This window comes from Parasteatoda tepidariorum, chromosome 3 (assembly GCF_043381705.1).
Source record: "Parasteatoda tepidariorum isolate YZ-2023 chromosome 3, CAS_Ptep_4.0, whole genome shotgun sequence".
NCBI lineage: Eukaryota > Metazoa > Arthropoda > Arachnida > Araneae > Theridiidae > Parasteatoda > Parasteatoda tepidariorum.
Window position 1 is genome coordinate 43,185,859 of NC_092206.1, and position 17,191 is coordinate 43,203,049.

General features: G+C 27.1%; 1 protein-coding gene across 4 annotated transcripts in view; it reads left to right on the forward strand.

The window, feature by feature from the left end:
- Positions 1-4,201: 4,201 nt before the first annotated feature.
- Positions 4,202-17,191, forward strand: part of LOC107448448 (arginine-glutamic acid dipeptide repeats grunge) — a 48,060-nt gene continuing 35,070 nt past the window's right edge. For 2 of the 4 annotated variants that reach the window (XM_043050550.2, XM_016063636.3), the window contains exons 1-3: positions 4,202-4,421; positions 11,067-11,328; positions 15,942-16,041. In XM_043050550.2, coding sequence (XP_042906484.1) covers positions 11,240-11,328; positions 15,942-16,041 — 189 coding nt within the window. In that variant the 5' untranslated portion in view covers positions 4,202-4,421; positions 11,067-11,239. Of the gene's footprint in view, positions 4,646-4,665; positions 5,052-11,066; positions 11,329-15,941; positions 16,042-17,191 lie in introns of those variants that run through there. The other 2 variants (XM_043050555.2, XM_043050561.2) reach the window with 2 other exon arrangements.

Here is a 17,191-nt window from a genome sequence, read left to right on the forward strand (position 1 = left end):
AGGTTTTAACTCTTATAAGAATATACATATTTTTTTCTGTTAATGTACAAATATTTTTCCGATGTGTTTTGGATATTCTTTCTCTAATAAAAAGAGATACCATTTTGTTTTCGTTTGCATAAGAAAGAATATCAAGCATTTTTTCTTTTTTAAATTTAATTAGCCACAATAAAGAAGGAACGTTGCAGTGCTACGTGCTACATTAACGACGTCTCTAGAGTAACTGAATGACTGTTCATATAGAAATCGCAGGTATTAGTCTCATACAACAACGCCCCCTATAGTTCATTGCGATCGCGAATAGAAGTTTCAATTAAATTTTTTCCAAAAAACATTTCTTTCTGCAAAGCTTTAAGAAATTAACACTAAGCATTTAGAATTTCTTTGAAAACACAATTATAGATTTGGCAAACAACCTGATAATGCTCACTCTGGTTATTGTTTCCGTTTTTAAAAACGCTATATGTTGAGCCAGTTTAAATTAAATATTATTATGTTTTTAGGGTATGAATCTGAATTGAACAACCTGATAATGCTCACTCTGGTTATTGTTTCCGTTTTTAAAAGTGCTATATGTTGAGCCACCTCATGTGACATTTGCCATGTGACATTTTTAGCAACAATCATTGGTCGATTTTCTAACGTTGCCATTCGGGGAGTTGTAATGAGGCTTTTTTTTGGTACCGTGTAAGAGAAATATATATATAGATATTCTTAATTATTTTAATTGAAATAATCGGATTTTCGCTTGCTACGATACATTATTAACAACAAAGTATAAAAGTTAAACAAAATCGGCAGACTAGTTAATGAAAATTTTAGAAAGTGGAGTTTTTAAATTTTTATTTCATGAATCTATTCAAACTTTCTGCTAAAACTATAAGAATCATATGGTTATCTCCATATATTGATGGCCAAGAATCTTAATCAATCGAGAGAAAAAGTACGTTTAATCAGAGAAAGTAAACTTTTTGTATTTGATTTCGTAACTTAAAACATCATTTGCACAATTTAATTAGAATATTTAAATTAAGCCCCAAGCAATATTTTGTAAATTTATGTTATTCGAACCGAAATGTTAAGTGAATTTAGTTTACAAGAATTGAAATATTATTTTAAAATACGAAATATGAACGAATTCGAAATATGAACGAATGAAATTCCAAAATAAAACCGCATGTATATTTTTGTTTCGCAATTAACATTGGGAAGCCCTAACTTTCGCCCTCTATACAATATAAACTATTGGAACACCGAATTTACTATATATAGTGAATTATAAAAATATTTGGATTGGAAATATTTTAAATTGGATGATTATTTATTGTTGTATTCCGAGTTATATAGATACAGAAATATATTCCATTCTATAAAGAAGAAGAATATTCTATAACAATATTACATAATATATCATAGTAATATATTACAGTTTTGCACGTTCTGAAATCACATTTATTCATTGGAATGAAGTAAGCAATGTGGACTTAAGTAACTTCCCTTCAATTTAAAATGAATTAAAGACAAAAAAAAATTATAAAAAAATATATTAAAAATATATGTATGTATCCTTTACGAAGGCAGAATTCTCCAAGTACTTGATTCAGGAGTTCCCTTGTCGAAATGGATTGGGTTCAAAATTACAAAGCTACGGAGTTGAACATTTGTAGTCGTTAACTCAAAAATTGGGTCTGCTGTTTAAACGACGGTAATAATTTAAAATATACCAAAAAAAAATTTCTATTGAAAATTAAAGTAAATCAAATTAATTAACTCTAAAGTGTCTACTATTATCAGAGTTTTCCATCTTATTGCAAAGCTTTACGATAACCATTCTACATCCAAACATTCATTCCAAATTTCTTAGAAACTTGAAATTTAATTTTTTTTTTCGAAAATCTAAAAATGAAAGCATACATTTTTATTGATATAGGCACGCAATAAATTTTCTGATCATTCATATTCGATATTTTTTCGTTACAATTTATATTCGACAAATGTTTGTTCAATAAAAAATTACGTACTCGATTTTCATATTGTTATATTGCCCAGACGGAAAATAAATCCTAATTTACCTAGTACTCGTAACCGGTCGGGTAACAAATAAAACTTCACTAGTACCCAGAACGAACCGGGTAAAAGGTTTAAGTTTCTAGTTAACTGGAACCCTAATCCGGTATATCTCTAAAATGTACTAAATTTGAAATCAAATTCTTCCCATTTACATGCGCAAAGATTTTTTGAATAGTTTGTCTACTTCTAGTGCCGGAATGTACCTCTACCAGCTAATTAGGTCCTGGGTCACGCTGCACGCGAAGACTTCGCAAATAAGAATTTGGAGTAGCGAAAGAGGTAGGTAAGTACTATATTTACGTCGCACTAGAGTTTCACAATGAGCTATTGTCGACGGTCTGAGAAACATCCCTGAGGATGATCCGAAGACATGACGACCTGTGAGTGAAGTTGAGAGAAAAGAAAGAGAACTTGAGTAATGAAATATATTCATCAGAAAGCAATTCGTCAAGAGCCATTTACACTGCATGCGATTTTTTTTCGTATGCGAAAAAATGGTATGCGTACGGGAACATAATTGGTAAGTTTTTGCAGGGAAATATTTTTCCCCAATCCAGTTGTCATTTGTTAGAAATTTTTTTGCTTGCGATGAAATTGCATCCAGTGAGAATCGTCCTTCACTCAGATTCTCTCTCGCTTCGCCAAATTTGTGATTTTTTTCGCATGCAGTCTGAATTTCTCTGTGGAAATGGCGGCACATAAATAAATTGCATTTTCGTATGCGTATGCGAATCACGTCCAGTTATGCTTACATGCAATCGCACGCGAATATGATACACACGTGTGAGAGTAGTTCTTCTTAAGAGTTATTCTCGCTGCATGTGTAAAATTGGCTTATGCGGGAGGTAAACTGACTGGCGAATTTTCTGTGTAAATTTGCTCGCAATTTTACCATTCATAAGATTTTCCTGTAAATTTTAAATTCTAACTGGTTGTGAGCCAAAAATAATTTTTTATCGCAACATAAATAAAGTGTAAGGTTTGCCATGATATGATAGTGTTATTCCTTTGTTTGGCAATATTTGTGTAAAATATCACCGTTATTTATTTTTTGGGTTGCATCTTGCAAGGCATAGCATGCTTACGGAGTCTTTCAAATGCTTATGTTGTTTGCTTCGTTGAAATTTAAACTTAAAAAACACTTTATATTGTAAACACTACAATTGCATGTAATTGTAGTAAGTATTCTATGACTTTCTTCCTCTATGACTCTCCACACGCTAAAGGTAAAAGCATGCAAAGTGTTGCCATAGGTAGAGAGTTCTGCTCTACGCCACCTGCAGCCCATTTCGATTGCCAATTTCACTAGTCAAGTGTCTCATTTCAAAACTCTGCGAATTTTTCGCATGCAGTAAAAATGGTATGTATAGCTTCACGACGTTCCCACGCGTGTGTAGGTAAACTTGATAAAATACTAGGGCCATTTTCACTGTATATGAGTCGCACATGCGATCCTCGTAAATGCAATTCGCACTTGTGCAAACAGTTCTCCCAGGAATCTTTCACACTTTATGCAAAAAATTCACGTAATATTTGAATTTGGAAACAAGACCAAAAAACTTATCAATCAGGTTCTAGTTTGCATCTCTGCATTTACTTTCCCGATTTATTTCGTACCCGAGGTAAATGCCCCTTTCTGGTCCATCAACACTGCATCTCATTGAAATGCGTGAGAAAGTATGTTTAGAGATTGCATGCAAGACAAACTGATTGAGCATGCATGAATTGTGTGCTCAGAGTACTCCCTTTGGTAAAGTTTTTTTAACCTTTGCTCACGTCGATATCGGATGAAGTGAGGATGATACAGGAACATCTTCTTTGATTGGAATACGCATGTGCGATCAAACCAAATATGATTCGCGCAGTCCCAAACCTCACTTGTAGTTTCAAAACATTCACACTCGCGTTTAGGGCTATCACAGGCAATCATAAACGCAAGCCCCTTAATCACAATCGCAAGTGCATTTCGTTTTAATAAGCATTAATTTTACAACCGAGAGCGCCAGCTTCCAGGATATGTTTAGCATGGAACAAGAATTTCATTGAACAGCGGAAATTTTGCATAAGTTATGAGATAATTGATAAATAAATGTAAACATTTTAAGAATTAACTTTCAACCGCCAAAGAAATTTATTGTAATTACAAAATGGCGTATGCGGTGTTCTACCAATCAGGCTGCGGCTAGCCACGGGTCATTGCAGTGTGAAAAAAAAAAATAATAACAGTTAAGTGTGTAGATAGTTGCCTGTGCAAATAAATTAAATGGAATGAACATACAATGCTTTTATTTACAATTTCCCATTCGATCATTCCCAAAATAGAAGAATAGATGACATGAATTTTAATTATTGTAAGTCTATTAAATAAAGATAATTGTATTGTTATCTTGATGTGATCGATGTAAATTACAAAAGCATTTAATCCAAAACTTATCCATTTACTACGCCTAAAAACACTTATCTTTAATTAAATATGTGTCTTTTAGATGTTTTAATCGATTGCAAGAAAACAAAAGAAAATAATCAATTGATTTTTGTCACGATTTGTTTATTTTAGGTACTGGTACAACAGGAAGTAAGTTACTTAGGATAATCATATCTGTAAATCGTATGCATCACTGCTTCGACAAATATAACATGTTTACTTTTAAATAACTTGCTTGATTAATTTTTATTGCATTCATTTTATTTGAGTATACATTCCAAATATTTAAAAGATAATAAAACCTTTTGACATCACTACAAAAACATTCATCCCGTTCAATTATCTCCTTCAGCTACAAAATTAGACAGCGTATTTGAAAATTCAGAATTTTATAATTTGTTTGGTTCGTTTGAAAATCTCTTATCATTCGATGTGCACTGAGAATAAGTCATTGGTATTCTTGTTATTTATATAAATTTCACCTCAGAAATCTGTAGATTATTTTTAATTAATAACTATCGACTTTAGCAGAGAAGTTAAGCATCGTATTTTTAAGGTATATAATTTATTTGATTTATGTGAAAATCTTAATTTACCGATCGATGTGCGTTATAAATATATCTTGGTTATACAGCATTATCCCCAGAAATCATAATAATTATTAAGATTTATATATAATACTTTAATGGTTATATATAATACCTGCTAACATATTATTTAACTTTCAGTTTAAATTTGAGTTTGTTTTGAAATGTTTTTAAATTATTTTACTGTTAACTACATGAGTATAACTAAAAACAATTTTGATACTTTGTTTGAAAAGGAATTTTTGTGTAGATTAATTATTCATCTCAATTGAATTATTTCAATGTTTAGATTATAAAAACATGCTTTTTATAATCGTTGAAAATTAAATCATACATCAAATACTATGTGGCCATAAGATTTTTACCATGTGTTATAATTTAAGTTCTGTAGTTATAAAAACCAATTGAAAGAGTACCATGAGGGTTATGCATATATATTTATCAATGTGAACCTGTCAAAAAATTAGGACACCTGACCTAGTTTATAATCAATCTTGTTATTTATCATTTATTGTTTTTAAGTTTTTTAATGCTTAATCTTCAGCCAAATATTCTAAGTAAGCTTTTAATTTTTATATGAAATATAAACTGTTTCACAATTTGATGTAACCAATATATGTGTAGCACAAAATTAATAAAAATTATTTTGCTTTATTTTAAGTAAGTTAATTTTAATTCCTATAAATCTTTAGGTTTTAAACACTTTTTAAAGTTGTATAATGTTTGAACTACAGTTTCTTAATTTGCTAATGCACAATGTTAAACTTCTTTATTGAATTGAATTACATGTGAGAAATTTTATTGTTTTCATAACACAGAATAAAAATTTCTCATTAGTTTAAGAAAGAAATGTGGTTTTAAATGAATAAAAGCATTTATTGAATTATATTTTTGAAAATATTTTTTAAAAAATTTGACATTTCAGAAATAATACTTATTTACTTAGATCAGGGTTGGAGTTTTTGCTGGCAAAAAGGGGTTTTTGCCAGGACAGTGGCAAAAACCTGGTAAAAACAGACAAAAACCAAATTATCTAAATTGCTGATTAAATATTATTACAAAATACTTGAAACAAATTTAAATCAATCATAAGGAATAATAATTTTGATACATTACATGAAAAAATTATTTTTAACACATTAATAATTAATAAAAAGGCAATAATTTTTAAAAGATTGAAAGTTTTTGACCTCTTTTCATTTTAGAATCCTTAAATAAATGTTTTTTTACAAATAAATAAATATTATTATTTGTATAATATTATTATTTATCATAAAAAAATTATTATTTGTACAATAATTAACTACACATCTTGATAGATATTTTCTGCTTTAAATTATAGTTATATTAATTTAAAATAAGTTCATTTCACTGGAAAAAAGAGATTAATCGAGAATTTTCCAATCAATAATGTTTTAAACAGGGTTCGCCAAGTGGGCCCACTTTGAAAAAACCCGCCCGGGTTTTATTGGGTGGGCCCACCTTGAAAGAACCCACTTGGAACGATAAGTGGGTTTTTTCAAAAAAAAAATTTTTTTTTTTACTAAAACTTATTGTTTCACATTTATTTTTATATAATTTATTGTGCAGCATAAATTTGTCCAATAGAGTTGCATGATTTATATGATTAAGTTTTTAATATTAGTAAAGTAAAAGAAACTCAAATATTCATATAATTTTTATAGTAGGTGCTATTGAAAACTTCAAGTGGGTTTTTTCAAAAAAGTAATATTTTAATGATATCAAATCAAATAAAAATTTAAATAATATAGTCTGAAAAGATCAATTTTTCAACTATAGTTGCATGCTTTATATATTAATAAACAGGTAATAAAATACATACAGGTAATATAATAATATAATATATTAAAAAAAATTGAAAAGAAACAATTTCTTTCTTTTTTTTACCAAGCGATACATTAACAAATTTAAACAGTTTTATTTTCTAGCTTAAAAAAAAAAAAGCTAAAACTTCTTATAGGAGAACTTTTTAAAATTATTTATCTAAAAATGAAATCCTTTTCCTAGGGTTAATTATTTGAAAACAAATGGGACAAGTAACTGATACTCTTTATAATTATACGTAGTTTTAATTTCACTTTCTATTAATCTTATTATAGAAACATGTAAGACCATTAAATATTTATTTCAGTTTTTTATTTAACTCAAGTCAGATGAAATTTTAGTTTTTACTGATTATAAATATTTACAGATTATAATTTTATAATGGGTAATATCCATATGTTTAATAAATATAGTAAATAAATGTGTGTGAAAACAAAAAGATTAATAAACTTGTTCCTTTTATATTACTGCATTTATATTTTATAATTCTTGAGTTAAAAAATTATGAAACGTAATGTACTTAAAAATAAAGAAGATTCAAATATGTATTAGTGATAATGCGTTATTTAAACTTAATATAAAATACATATAACCAGGGTTCCCCAAGTGGGCCCACTTTGAAAAAACCCACTTGGTGGTTTTTTTCACAATTTTTTTTTTTTTTTAAATTTGGTTCAAAAAGAAGTATCTCCTAATACTATCATTGGACATATCGTTGAAGTTAACAAATATTTTAGAAATGTGCATCAAGCACATGGATGGGCAAATGAAAAAAACTGCTTGATGACCAAATGATACTAGGTGGAATTCATATTGTGAGCGCGTAAAAACTTTTGCCAATAATTACCATAAATATGAAGAGATTGTTCTTGAACAATTTTATATGTCAAAAATATTAAATAATGTTTGGCTTTACCAATAAACTATCAATTGGGAAAAACAGATATCAATTGTTTCTGAAGCTTTAAAAAAGCTTCAACCAGAAAACATTTCAATTTCAGAACCTGTTGAAATATGAATTAACTTACAATCGTGTGATGAATTAGAATCCCATAAACATTTTGTTAAAAGATCAGGCTGTTCAGCCACATCATTTATCAGCATATGAATCCTGGATCCCGAAACAAGGGGACAATTTTTAAATGATGAACAAGACCAATTAGCAAAAAGCTGTTTTTCTAAGCATCATCCAGAATTTTTGCCACATGTTATGGCATCCAAAATTTCCGATCCTGAATACTTTCCAAAAACAATGATGCTTGACACTGTTATTGAACAGCTTTCATCAAAAAATAGTGGAAAATTATGGCAAAAAAAATAAATAAATAAGTAAGTAAATAAAATTCCTAGCTTCCACAAAATTTCTGTCAATTCTTTTTTCTTTGCACTCAGCACCAGCATCCTCTGTCTCTATCGAAAGACACTTTTCAACTTTTGGTTTGGTGCAGAGTAAGATTAGGAATAGATAAAGCTACAAAACTCGTAAAAGTGTATTGCCATCTAAGAGAGAAATGTAGACACTTAGAATCTGTTGTATGATAATAATAATAAAGGAAAAAATTGACCTTTTTTTTAAGTTAACTCTTAACATCTGCTGACAATTTTTAATTATTGGAGAAAGTTTATCACAATTAAAAAACAGTTAAAAATTAAAATATTACTTTTAAGATTTTTTAAATATTTTTAAGATTTCATTTGAATACAATTTATTTTGTTTCTTTTAATCATGTTTAAAAATATTGAAAGCAAACAAAACAAAAAAATGTATTAAGTGATACATTAAACAACAATAAACAAATTTAAAGTTTTATTATCTGATTTTTAAAAAATAAGCTATAACTTTTTATATATGCTTTTTTATAATTTTAAGATTAATTTGTTTTTTGAAACAATAAAGTTAAAATGCATATATTTATCTAAATATTTGAAAAAAGGGACAAGTAACTGATACTCTTTATAATTATACATAATTTTAATTTCACTTTCTATTAATCGTATTATAAAAACATTGAAGACCATTAAATATTTATTCCAGTTTAATTTTATTACAGGTAAAAGTCAGATGAAATTTTAGTGTTTACTTATACAACTCTATTTAATAAATAAAAATATTTTCACAGTAAAATTTATGAGCACTAAATGAAAAAACCCAATTTTCCCCGGGTTTTTTCAAATAAAACCCAATTTTCCCCGGGTTTTTTCAATAAAACCCAGGCGGGTTGGGTTTTTTCAAAAATCCCCGGGTTTTTTCAAACCCTGGTTTTAAACTACTAAAATGATATATTATTACATTATGAATTAATTATGGAATAATAATTTTGTTAATTTTTTTGTAATTATTTATATTTATATTTCAATTTTAGGAATGTTTTAATTTAATGCAAAATAAAAAGAGACAAAACTTAATATATATATCAGAGTTCTCCCAAGGTATTAAAAAGTACAGGGTTTTTACTCACAGAGAAAGGCGTTTTGATTAAGTTATACTATTTTATGTGTAGATCTCAAAAAGTAATTTTCACTCATTATCTGAATAAAAGAAAAATTTGTGGTTTAAAAATAATAATTAAGGGCATTCCAAGTCACAATTTTTGTGGATAAATTTTTTTTCAAAAAAAAGTAAACTAATAAAAAAAAAATTTTGATCAACAGCTTAAAAGATTATTTCTATAATTTATACTTAAAATTATTTGAGAATAAACCTTTAAAGGTGAATTTATTATTAAAACAAAAGGTATTTATTCAAAAAATATTTGTAAAATCACTTAAAAAATTTCTTATTATTCTCCCTTAAAAAAAGAAAAATTTAACCAGTTAAGAATAATCTTAAGAAAGTAAATGTTTGTAATAGTAATCAGAATTAAACCTATAAACACTATAAAAAAAAAAATTTTTTTTTTATAATTGTTATTTAAGCTATTTAATTAATTTTACTTTAAAAGACAGCGTTTTTAAGGTATGGTGGCTTATTTTTACATATAGTGGCTTATTTTTCATTTATTGGGATCAAAAAACATGGCCTTTCTAAAAATGCTAAGGGAGAACACTGTATATATATAATTGCGCTTATAGAAGAGAAAAATTATTATTTCTATTTATATGTGTTCATTTCATATGGCTTTATATGTTCAGATTTGCCTGAGATTGGCAAGAGTTATACCATTCAAGTTCTTTAATATTAAGAACTAAAATAAAACAAATAGTTTCGTACTATCCAAATATATATGAGTTTTATTTATGTTATAGACATTTATTTTTTTTTAATAGTTGAATTGTTTTTTAGTTTTGCTTTTTTAGTGCCAGAGCCCAGCATATATATTCCCAGTGTACCCTGCAGTGAAGTTTCTTGATCAGCTCCTCTGCCCGGTATACCTTAAACCAGTGCTTCCCAAACTTATGACTTTTGTGTACCCTTTCTAAATTTTTCATAATGCTAAGTACCACTGAAGAAAAAAGGAATGAATTTCTCACTATAGAAAAATTGCACTAAAGTTAAAAATCACAACTATCTTTTGACACCCCTAAATATTAACTCTGCAAAAAATAGCCAATACAAAAATGCATAATTGTAAATTTTCATGGCTAGCTTTGTTTTTAAATACAATTTTTTGAAATTTTCGTTTGTTGCAAGATATTTTGCATACGAACGCATACCCTCACTAAAGTGTTCCCGTACCCCTAGGGGTACGTGTACCACACTTTGGGAAGCACTGCCTTGCACTGATGCTTTTTTAAGGTTAAGTGACATCGGCCGGCATGCCTTTACACCGTTGCTAATAATTGACCATTAATATAAATGAACTGTGAATTTCATAGGGTATATTCAGATATTGTATTTCGTTTTTAGCATCAGGTGCTGACGCATAACAAATCAGTTTTAAAATTTAAAATATTTTTAATGCTTGCTACACTATTTTGCAATGATTGATTACTTAGTTCTTTAATTCACAAGGTTATTAGCTCTCTAATTGTTACACTGGGTCATCATTAGTCAAATATATTGAATAGTGCATTAATAAAAAAATTTCACTTTTGTGGGAAATGAACTATTGATTTTTGCTAAAATTAAATATATTTGTTCAGTTGTGAATTTTGATGATATTTTCTTGTATAGTTTACATTAATATTTTTTATTTCAGTCTTGCAGCTAGTATTGATATTCGCTTTTGAGTAGCTCTGTTATTGCTGGAACAGATTTTCCCTTTGAAATATTTAATCTCACAGGCTGGCGACAATTCAAGGAGAAATAAGGGTGGGTCCCAGCCACCAGGCTCGGCTGCCTGAATATAAGCCCAATATAAAGCCTTACGAAATGCCAGAAAAGTGTGAAGCGCTTGAAGAACTAAGATGGTATCCTGGTGTTCCTGATTGTGATCTTCAGATGTATCTACGAGCAGCTAGGTACAGTTTATCTATAATTTTTTTTTCTTTGTATTTATATCAATTGAAAAAATAAATTTAAAATAGTCATATATTTTTATAGCTTTAAAGTAAGTTTTAACATTAATATCTTTACTTCTTGTAAAGAAAAATTTTTCCATCCAAATGCTGTAAAGAAAGAAAAATTTTCCATTTTTGTTTAATATTTTTTACTTTTGTCCTATGTTCTTCAAAAGAAATTTTGATTCTTCTTTTTTTTTAACTTAAACCTTTATTAAAAATGTACTACCGTCATATTTGCTCTAGCAAAACATGACTGAAGTTTATTTTTATAATTCTTTTGTGTTTTGTAGTATTGAGTTTTTTATAAAAATCCTCTAAATTTATAAATTAAAATGTCTTTGTGGTAGGCCGCTCTTTTTTTTTTTTTTTTTTTTTTACACTGCCAAGGATGCATATCAAAACCTATCTCTCTTTTTTTAAATTATATTCTTAGTTTTTAGTTAAGGGTCTAGTATCTGAACTATTACTTAAGACCAATTTTATGAGATTTTATACATAAAAACTTTATTTATTTCAGGAAGGAAAAAATTAAGACCCCAAAAAACATTTTGTTATCCCCTGAAATGTTTTTAAAAGATTCATAGCTTGCTAACATTTGATTCTAAATGTACTAATGAGAAAGATAATTAATTTAAAAATTCTTTATCCCATTATTTGCCATAAATGAAACGAACAGAAAAAAAAACTTATATCAAACATTTGCTTGCAGAACTTGGAAAAAATATCAAATTATAAATAATTTTTTAAAAAAAGTATCTTTCATATTCTGACATGATGGAAAACAGTTCTTCCTATTTACTTGACTTGTTGAAGCTCTGGTGTTATTGAAAATCTTTGATCGCATAAAAGAAAACGCTAAATATAAGTGTCTTTATTAAAGCTTCTTACTATTTTAAGTTTAAACTTTCAATGTTACAATTAAATTATTTAACCATATTACTTTATTTAATAGATAAAATTATTAGAAAAAATATAGTAGTTCTTAGTTAATTATAGTAGTAAAATTTCTTAAAAGATATTAGTTAACAGTTTTTATGCAAGATTTAAAAACTTTTTAAATTACAAAAAAGAATATGAAGTTTTTTTTTCTTCTTCCGTTAAATTATATTTTTTGCTTTTTAAGTGACTATAAATATTTTTTTTAAAATCACCAATAAAATAAATCAGAAAAAATATACAAAAACTTTAATTTTATTTTTTCCCTGTGTAGTAGTATGCAGGGTGTATCGTGGTTTTAAAAAGTACTTAAACGTGCTTATTATTTATGATCTTTTTTACGGGCTCATAAGGAAGCTAATTTTTATTGGATGTTTGTAAAATGTATACTTTTTTTTTTTTTCTTCTTCTTACCATTCAAATTATTACCATGAATTAGCACTTAAAGCATATTTACTACATGGTCATTCACTCAGAGACTGTTACACCATCGTCCGTACCATACAGACAACTTAATTTTTTTTTTTTTTTTTTTATGTTGGATACGATGATTCGAATTTGGCTAGAAGGATTCCTACTTTCACATGTGCAACTCTGCGGAATTTGGCAAGTGGCTCCCTATTTCAGGCTTCATTCTTGCCCTATAGAATCGAACCATAAATATCCCGAATTTCTACTGATCACTAAAAAGTGGTAATTTATAGAGATGAAACCAAAATTAAATTTTCTCATTTTCTCAACCATTTTAAATTTTACAAAAGCTTATTTTAATAAAAAAATATGTTTTTGTCATGAGAACACATACTTTCTGGTAAAATTGTTGGATGATATGCATCTAGCTACTACTTTATCTGCTTTATTGTCACAAACTGCTAGAGTTTCATCTGGTGATATTGCGTGATCCGTCAATGAAAGTGTTAATTTGAATTTACGATTTTTTCTTTGCTCCAATTTTTAATGTTAGTAAAATCTTTCTTGTTGCTTACATTATCTGGACTTAATATAATTCTAATTAGTTATGTGACATATCTAAGGGAAATAACTGTAATCGAATAAAATATACAAGATTTGTTCCGAAAAATTCATATTGATGTTATTTTCAAGATCAAGGGAATATATATTTTTCTTAATGGTAGAAAAAATCAATCACCAAAACACTGTTTGTTTTGTCAAATTTTCAATTTTAAGCACATTGGTGAGTTCCCTGTCTCTGTATTTTTATTTCAAGATAATTTAAACCTTTTGTTTTTAAATCTTTAACTATTGAGCATAAAACATAAAAGAATTATTGACTTAAAAGTAAGAGTATGCAACCTTTTCGAATGAAGGCCACTTACTCAGCAGGATGTATAACGAAGTGCCACACGCGTATTTAAACATGTTGATGACAAATAGGAAAAACATTATATAAACATTAGTATTCTAAGCACTAAAGTTTTTTTGTCAGTAAATTTAGTAATATATTTACAGCAAATTAAATACTTTCAATTATTTATTAAGATTTATTCAAAAATTTAAAAACTGATACTTTTTTTAAGTTTATTCCCTTTTTATCAAAAACCGATTTATTAAAAAATGTGTATAAATATATGGAAAAAGAAATGGGTTTTTTTTTTCTTTTTTCAGGATATCACGTAATACACAAGTTCGTTTCAAAATAAATTCTAATAAAAAGAGAAAAAACTAATGCTTGTGAAATAAATAAAAAAAAAATGAATACATATTTTAATGAGTAATATAAATTCAAATTAAATATTTGAATTTAAAAAAATTTTTAGGGTTTAAACAAAAACTAAAAATTAAAACAAAGCCATTATAATACAAAATAAGATTCAATATTTATTTGGTATTATACTTTAGATATCATTTCTATTTCTTAACATTAATTATTTCACAATGATTGCCACACAAAAAAGGCGTTTAAATTTACGATGAAATCAACATGAATAAAGTGCGTCAATAAATAATTATTTAAATGCGTTATTTAAAATTTGCATGTTATATTAAAAATTTGAATTTTTAAAACCACGATGGAATGTAGAGCGCTAACTGCCTAAAAAATGGTTCGAAAATAACTGGAATTTCCAATAAAATCGCCACAAACAAAGCGCTCAAGAAGAGATTTAAATGTGCGATTTGAAACTCATGTATCAAACAAATTTCTTAGTAAAAATATGGAATTTTCAAAATGATTGCAAAAAGCTTAGTAATAACTGCCTTTTAAAAAAAATTATTAAATAAAAATAATTTAAGATTTAGAATGAAATCAACCCAGATAAAACACATCAAAAAGCAGTCAATCAAATACACGATTTATAACTCGTGAGTAGTAATATTGTATTAAATTTACCTGTTTTTTAAAAACCACATGGAAATTATTAGTTATAACTGCAACACAAAAAAAAACGATCAAAAAAATTATTGAAAGTGATTGGATTTGCAATGAAATCGACAAAAATAAAAGAAATCATAAAGTGATTACCCAAATTTAAAATTCGCATATTAAAATTTCATATTAAAAATATTTAATTTTTTTAAAAAATCATGTGGAATTCTAAAGCAATTACCATGGGAAAAGTGATTGAGAAATGGAGATTTACAATAGAATATATGCAGATTGAGCACATGGAACTTTGATAACTCGAATGTGCAATTCGAAATTTTCGTCAATTTGTTTATTTTTCAAAAAAAAAAAAAAAAAAAAAAAAAAAAAAAAAAAAAAAAAAAAAAAAAACATTTTTTTCATGGTGTTGGAAAGCTTCTACATAAAGTTATAAAAGAACTAGTATCTAGAACTATTATGTTATAAAAGAACTGTTGAACCAAATTACAGTTTTTAATGAACATTATTCTCTGGTTTGGTTCAAATCCTGGACGAGGCATGCATGTTTTTTCATTCTCAGTACTATTTGTCCTTACTGTGTAGGAGCAATGTTGGCCCACCTAATATGGTCACCCTAAAAGAGTGGGCATTTGAAGAAAAAAAGTAATTAATATTTATTCAAATCTAAAATATACACTTTTTTTTTTTAAATTGAAGTATAACTGACTGTTGTTCTAAATTATTTATTTGTTTTTATTATTTATTTTGCATAATGGAACAAAGTGATTGTTACTTTAAAGAATAGAATTCACAACATCACATTGAATCCAATTTAAATTAATATAAAATGCTTTCATGGTGGCTAATAAAATCAAGAATCAAGTTCTTTGCCAAAAACGAGTTATTTTATTAATGATTACACACATGAGTATCTTTTTTTTCTCTTCCAAATACAATGTTTTATAATTTTTGAGTCCTTGAAAGGTGCTTATTTTTTGTTGAAAATTTTGTCGACACATCCTAGCATGGTTAAAAACTAATTTGGTAATAAAAATGTACAAATGATAGCTTAACTCGTTTACTCACTAAAATAATTATTCATTATTTGAATAATAAATATTCGTTAAAAAAAATAATAAATTTGAAAAACTCATTGTTACTGTCGGGCTAAATATTATACTGTATAATTACTTAAAAATATAACATTTTTCCTATTAAATAATACATTTCATAAATTTTAAATATGCATATATGCTCATCTACTTATTATATGGAGCAAAAATTCATTTTGAATAATTTTTTCCTTTCGCAGAAGTATGGCTGCATTTGCTGGTATGTGTGATGGGGGTTCTGCTGAAGATGGCTGCATTGCTGCTTCTAGAGATGACACAACTATAAATGCAATGGATTTAGTAAGATAACTACAAAAATATTATAATTAAGTGATGCAACAGACTGGGCTAAAGAGAATAGAAGGGCTGGTTCACTCCTTTGAAGAAACTCTCGAAGCGTCAATCCTCCGATTTTCTCTAATGACGTCGCTTTGGCGCAAAGCTCGCACTTTTACTTCAAGAACGGAGCGTTCGGCCTTACTCGCTCTAACTAAAATTGGAGCATTTCCTTTTACGAGATATTCTAAGACATTTGTTATTTTCTATAATGACTTTCCTCAGTTTTTGCAGTGAATTTACAAGAATTTAAAACTATTATTGAAATGCCAGTTTGCGCGATTGCAACTTGCAAAAATTCTGATAGGAAAACAAAAGGAAAAAATATAATTTTCCGCGTGTTCCCTAAAGTAAATGAACAACTATGTAAAGAATGGGTTCTGAAATGACACAGTTTATATAAAACAGCAATATGTTTATTCTCTAGTTAAGAACTTTTATAAAAATTCATTATCTAAATAGAAACCGCCTTGTTACTTCAAAAAGAAAGGCAGGTGAAAAAAATTAAAAAAATGGATAAAGTCAAAGAAAATTAAAATGTAAATAAAAAGTATAAATAAAATATAGTATATAATTGAAATTCTCCTAATTTCATAACATATTTTTTAATGTAGTTATTCTAAATATTTATGATTTTTTTTAAATATTATATTCTTTTAAATTTAAATATCTGTAAATTATAACTTGTAAATTTAAATATCTATAAACAATTGCAAAATTTTTAATGTCATTTTGAACCTAAATTATTATTTTGTTTCAGTAATTAGCGTTTAAGATTGATGTTTCATAGTGATTAACTATTAACAAATTGCTATTAAAAGCATATTTTAAAATCAGGGATTCTAAATTTATCTCAACTTATTGTTATAAAAGAATATGTAGATAAAAAAAGTGTCGATATATGCTTTCATTTTTCTTAATAATTAAAGTTAAAACTGAACTTTTTAAAATAAAGTATTTATAGTGTCATTTTCCCAACTAGTAAAACATTTTTATAAGTTTAAAATGGTATATTTTTTAATATAATGGCCAAGGAAGTTTTTTTGAACTATGTTTATGAACGGAAATAATGTGTTAATTACGTAAAGTTTGAAGGCAGCATTTTTTCCTGTTG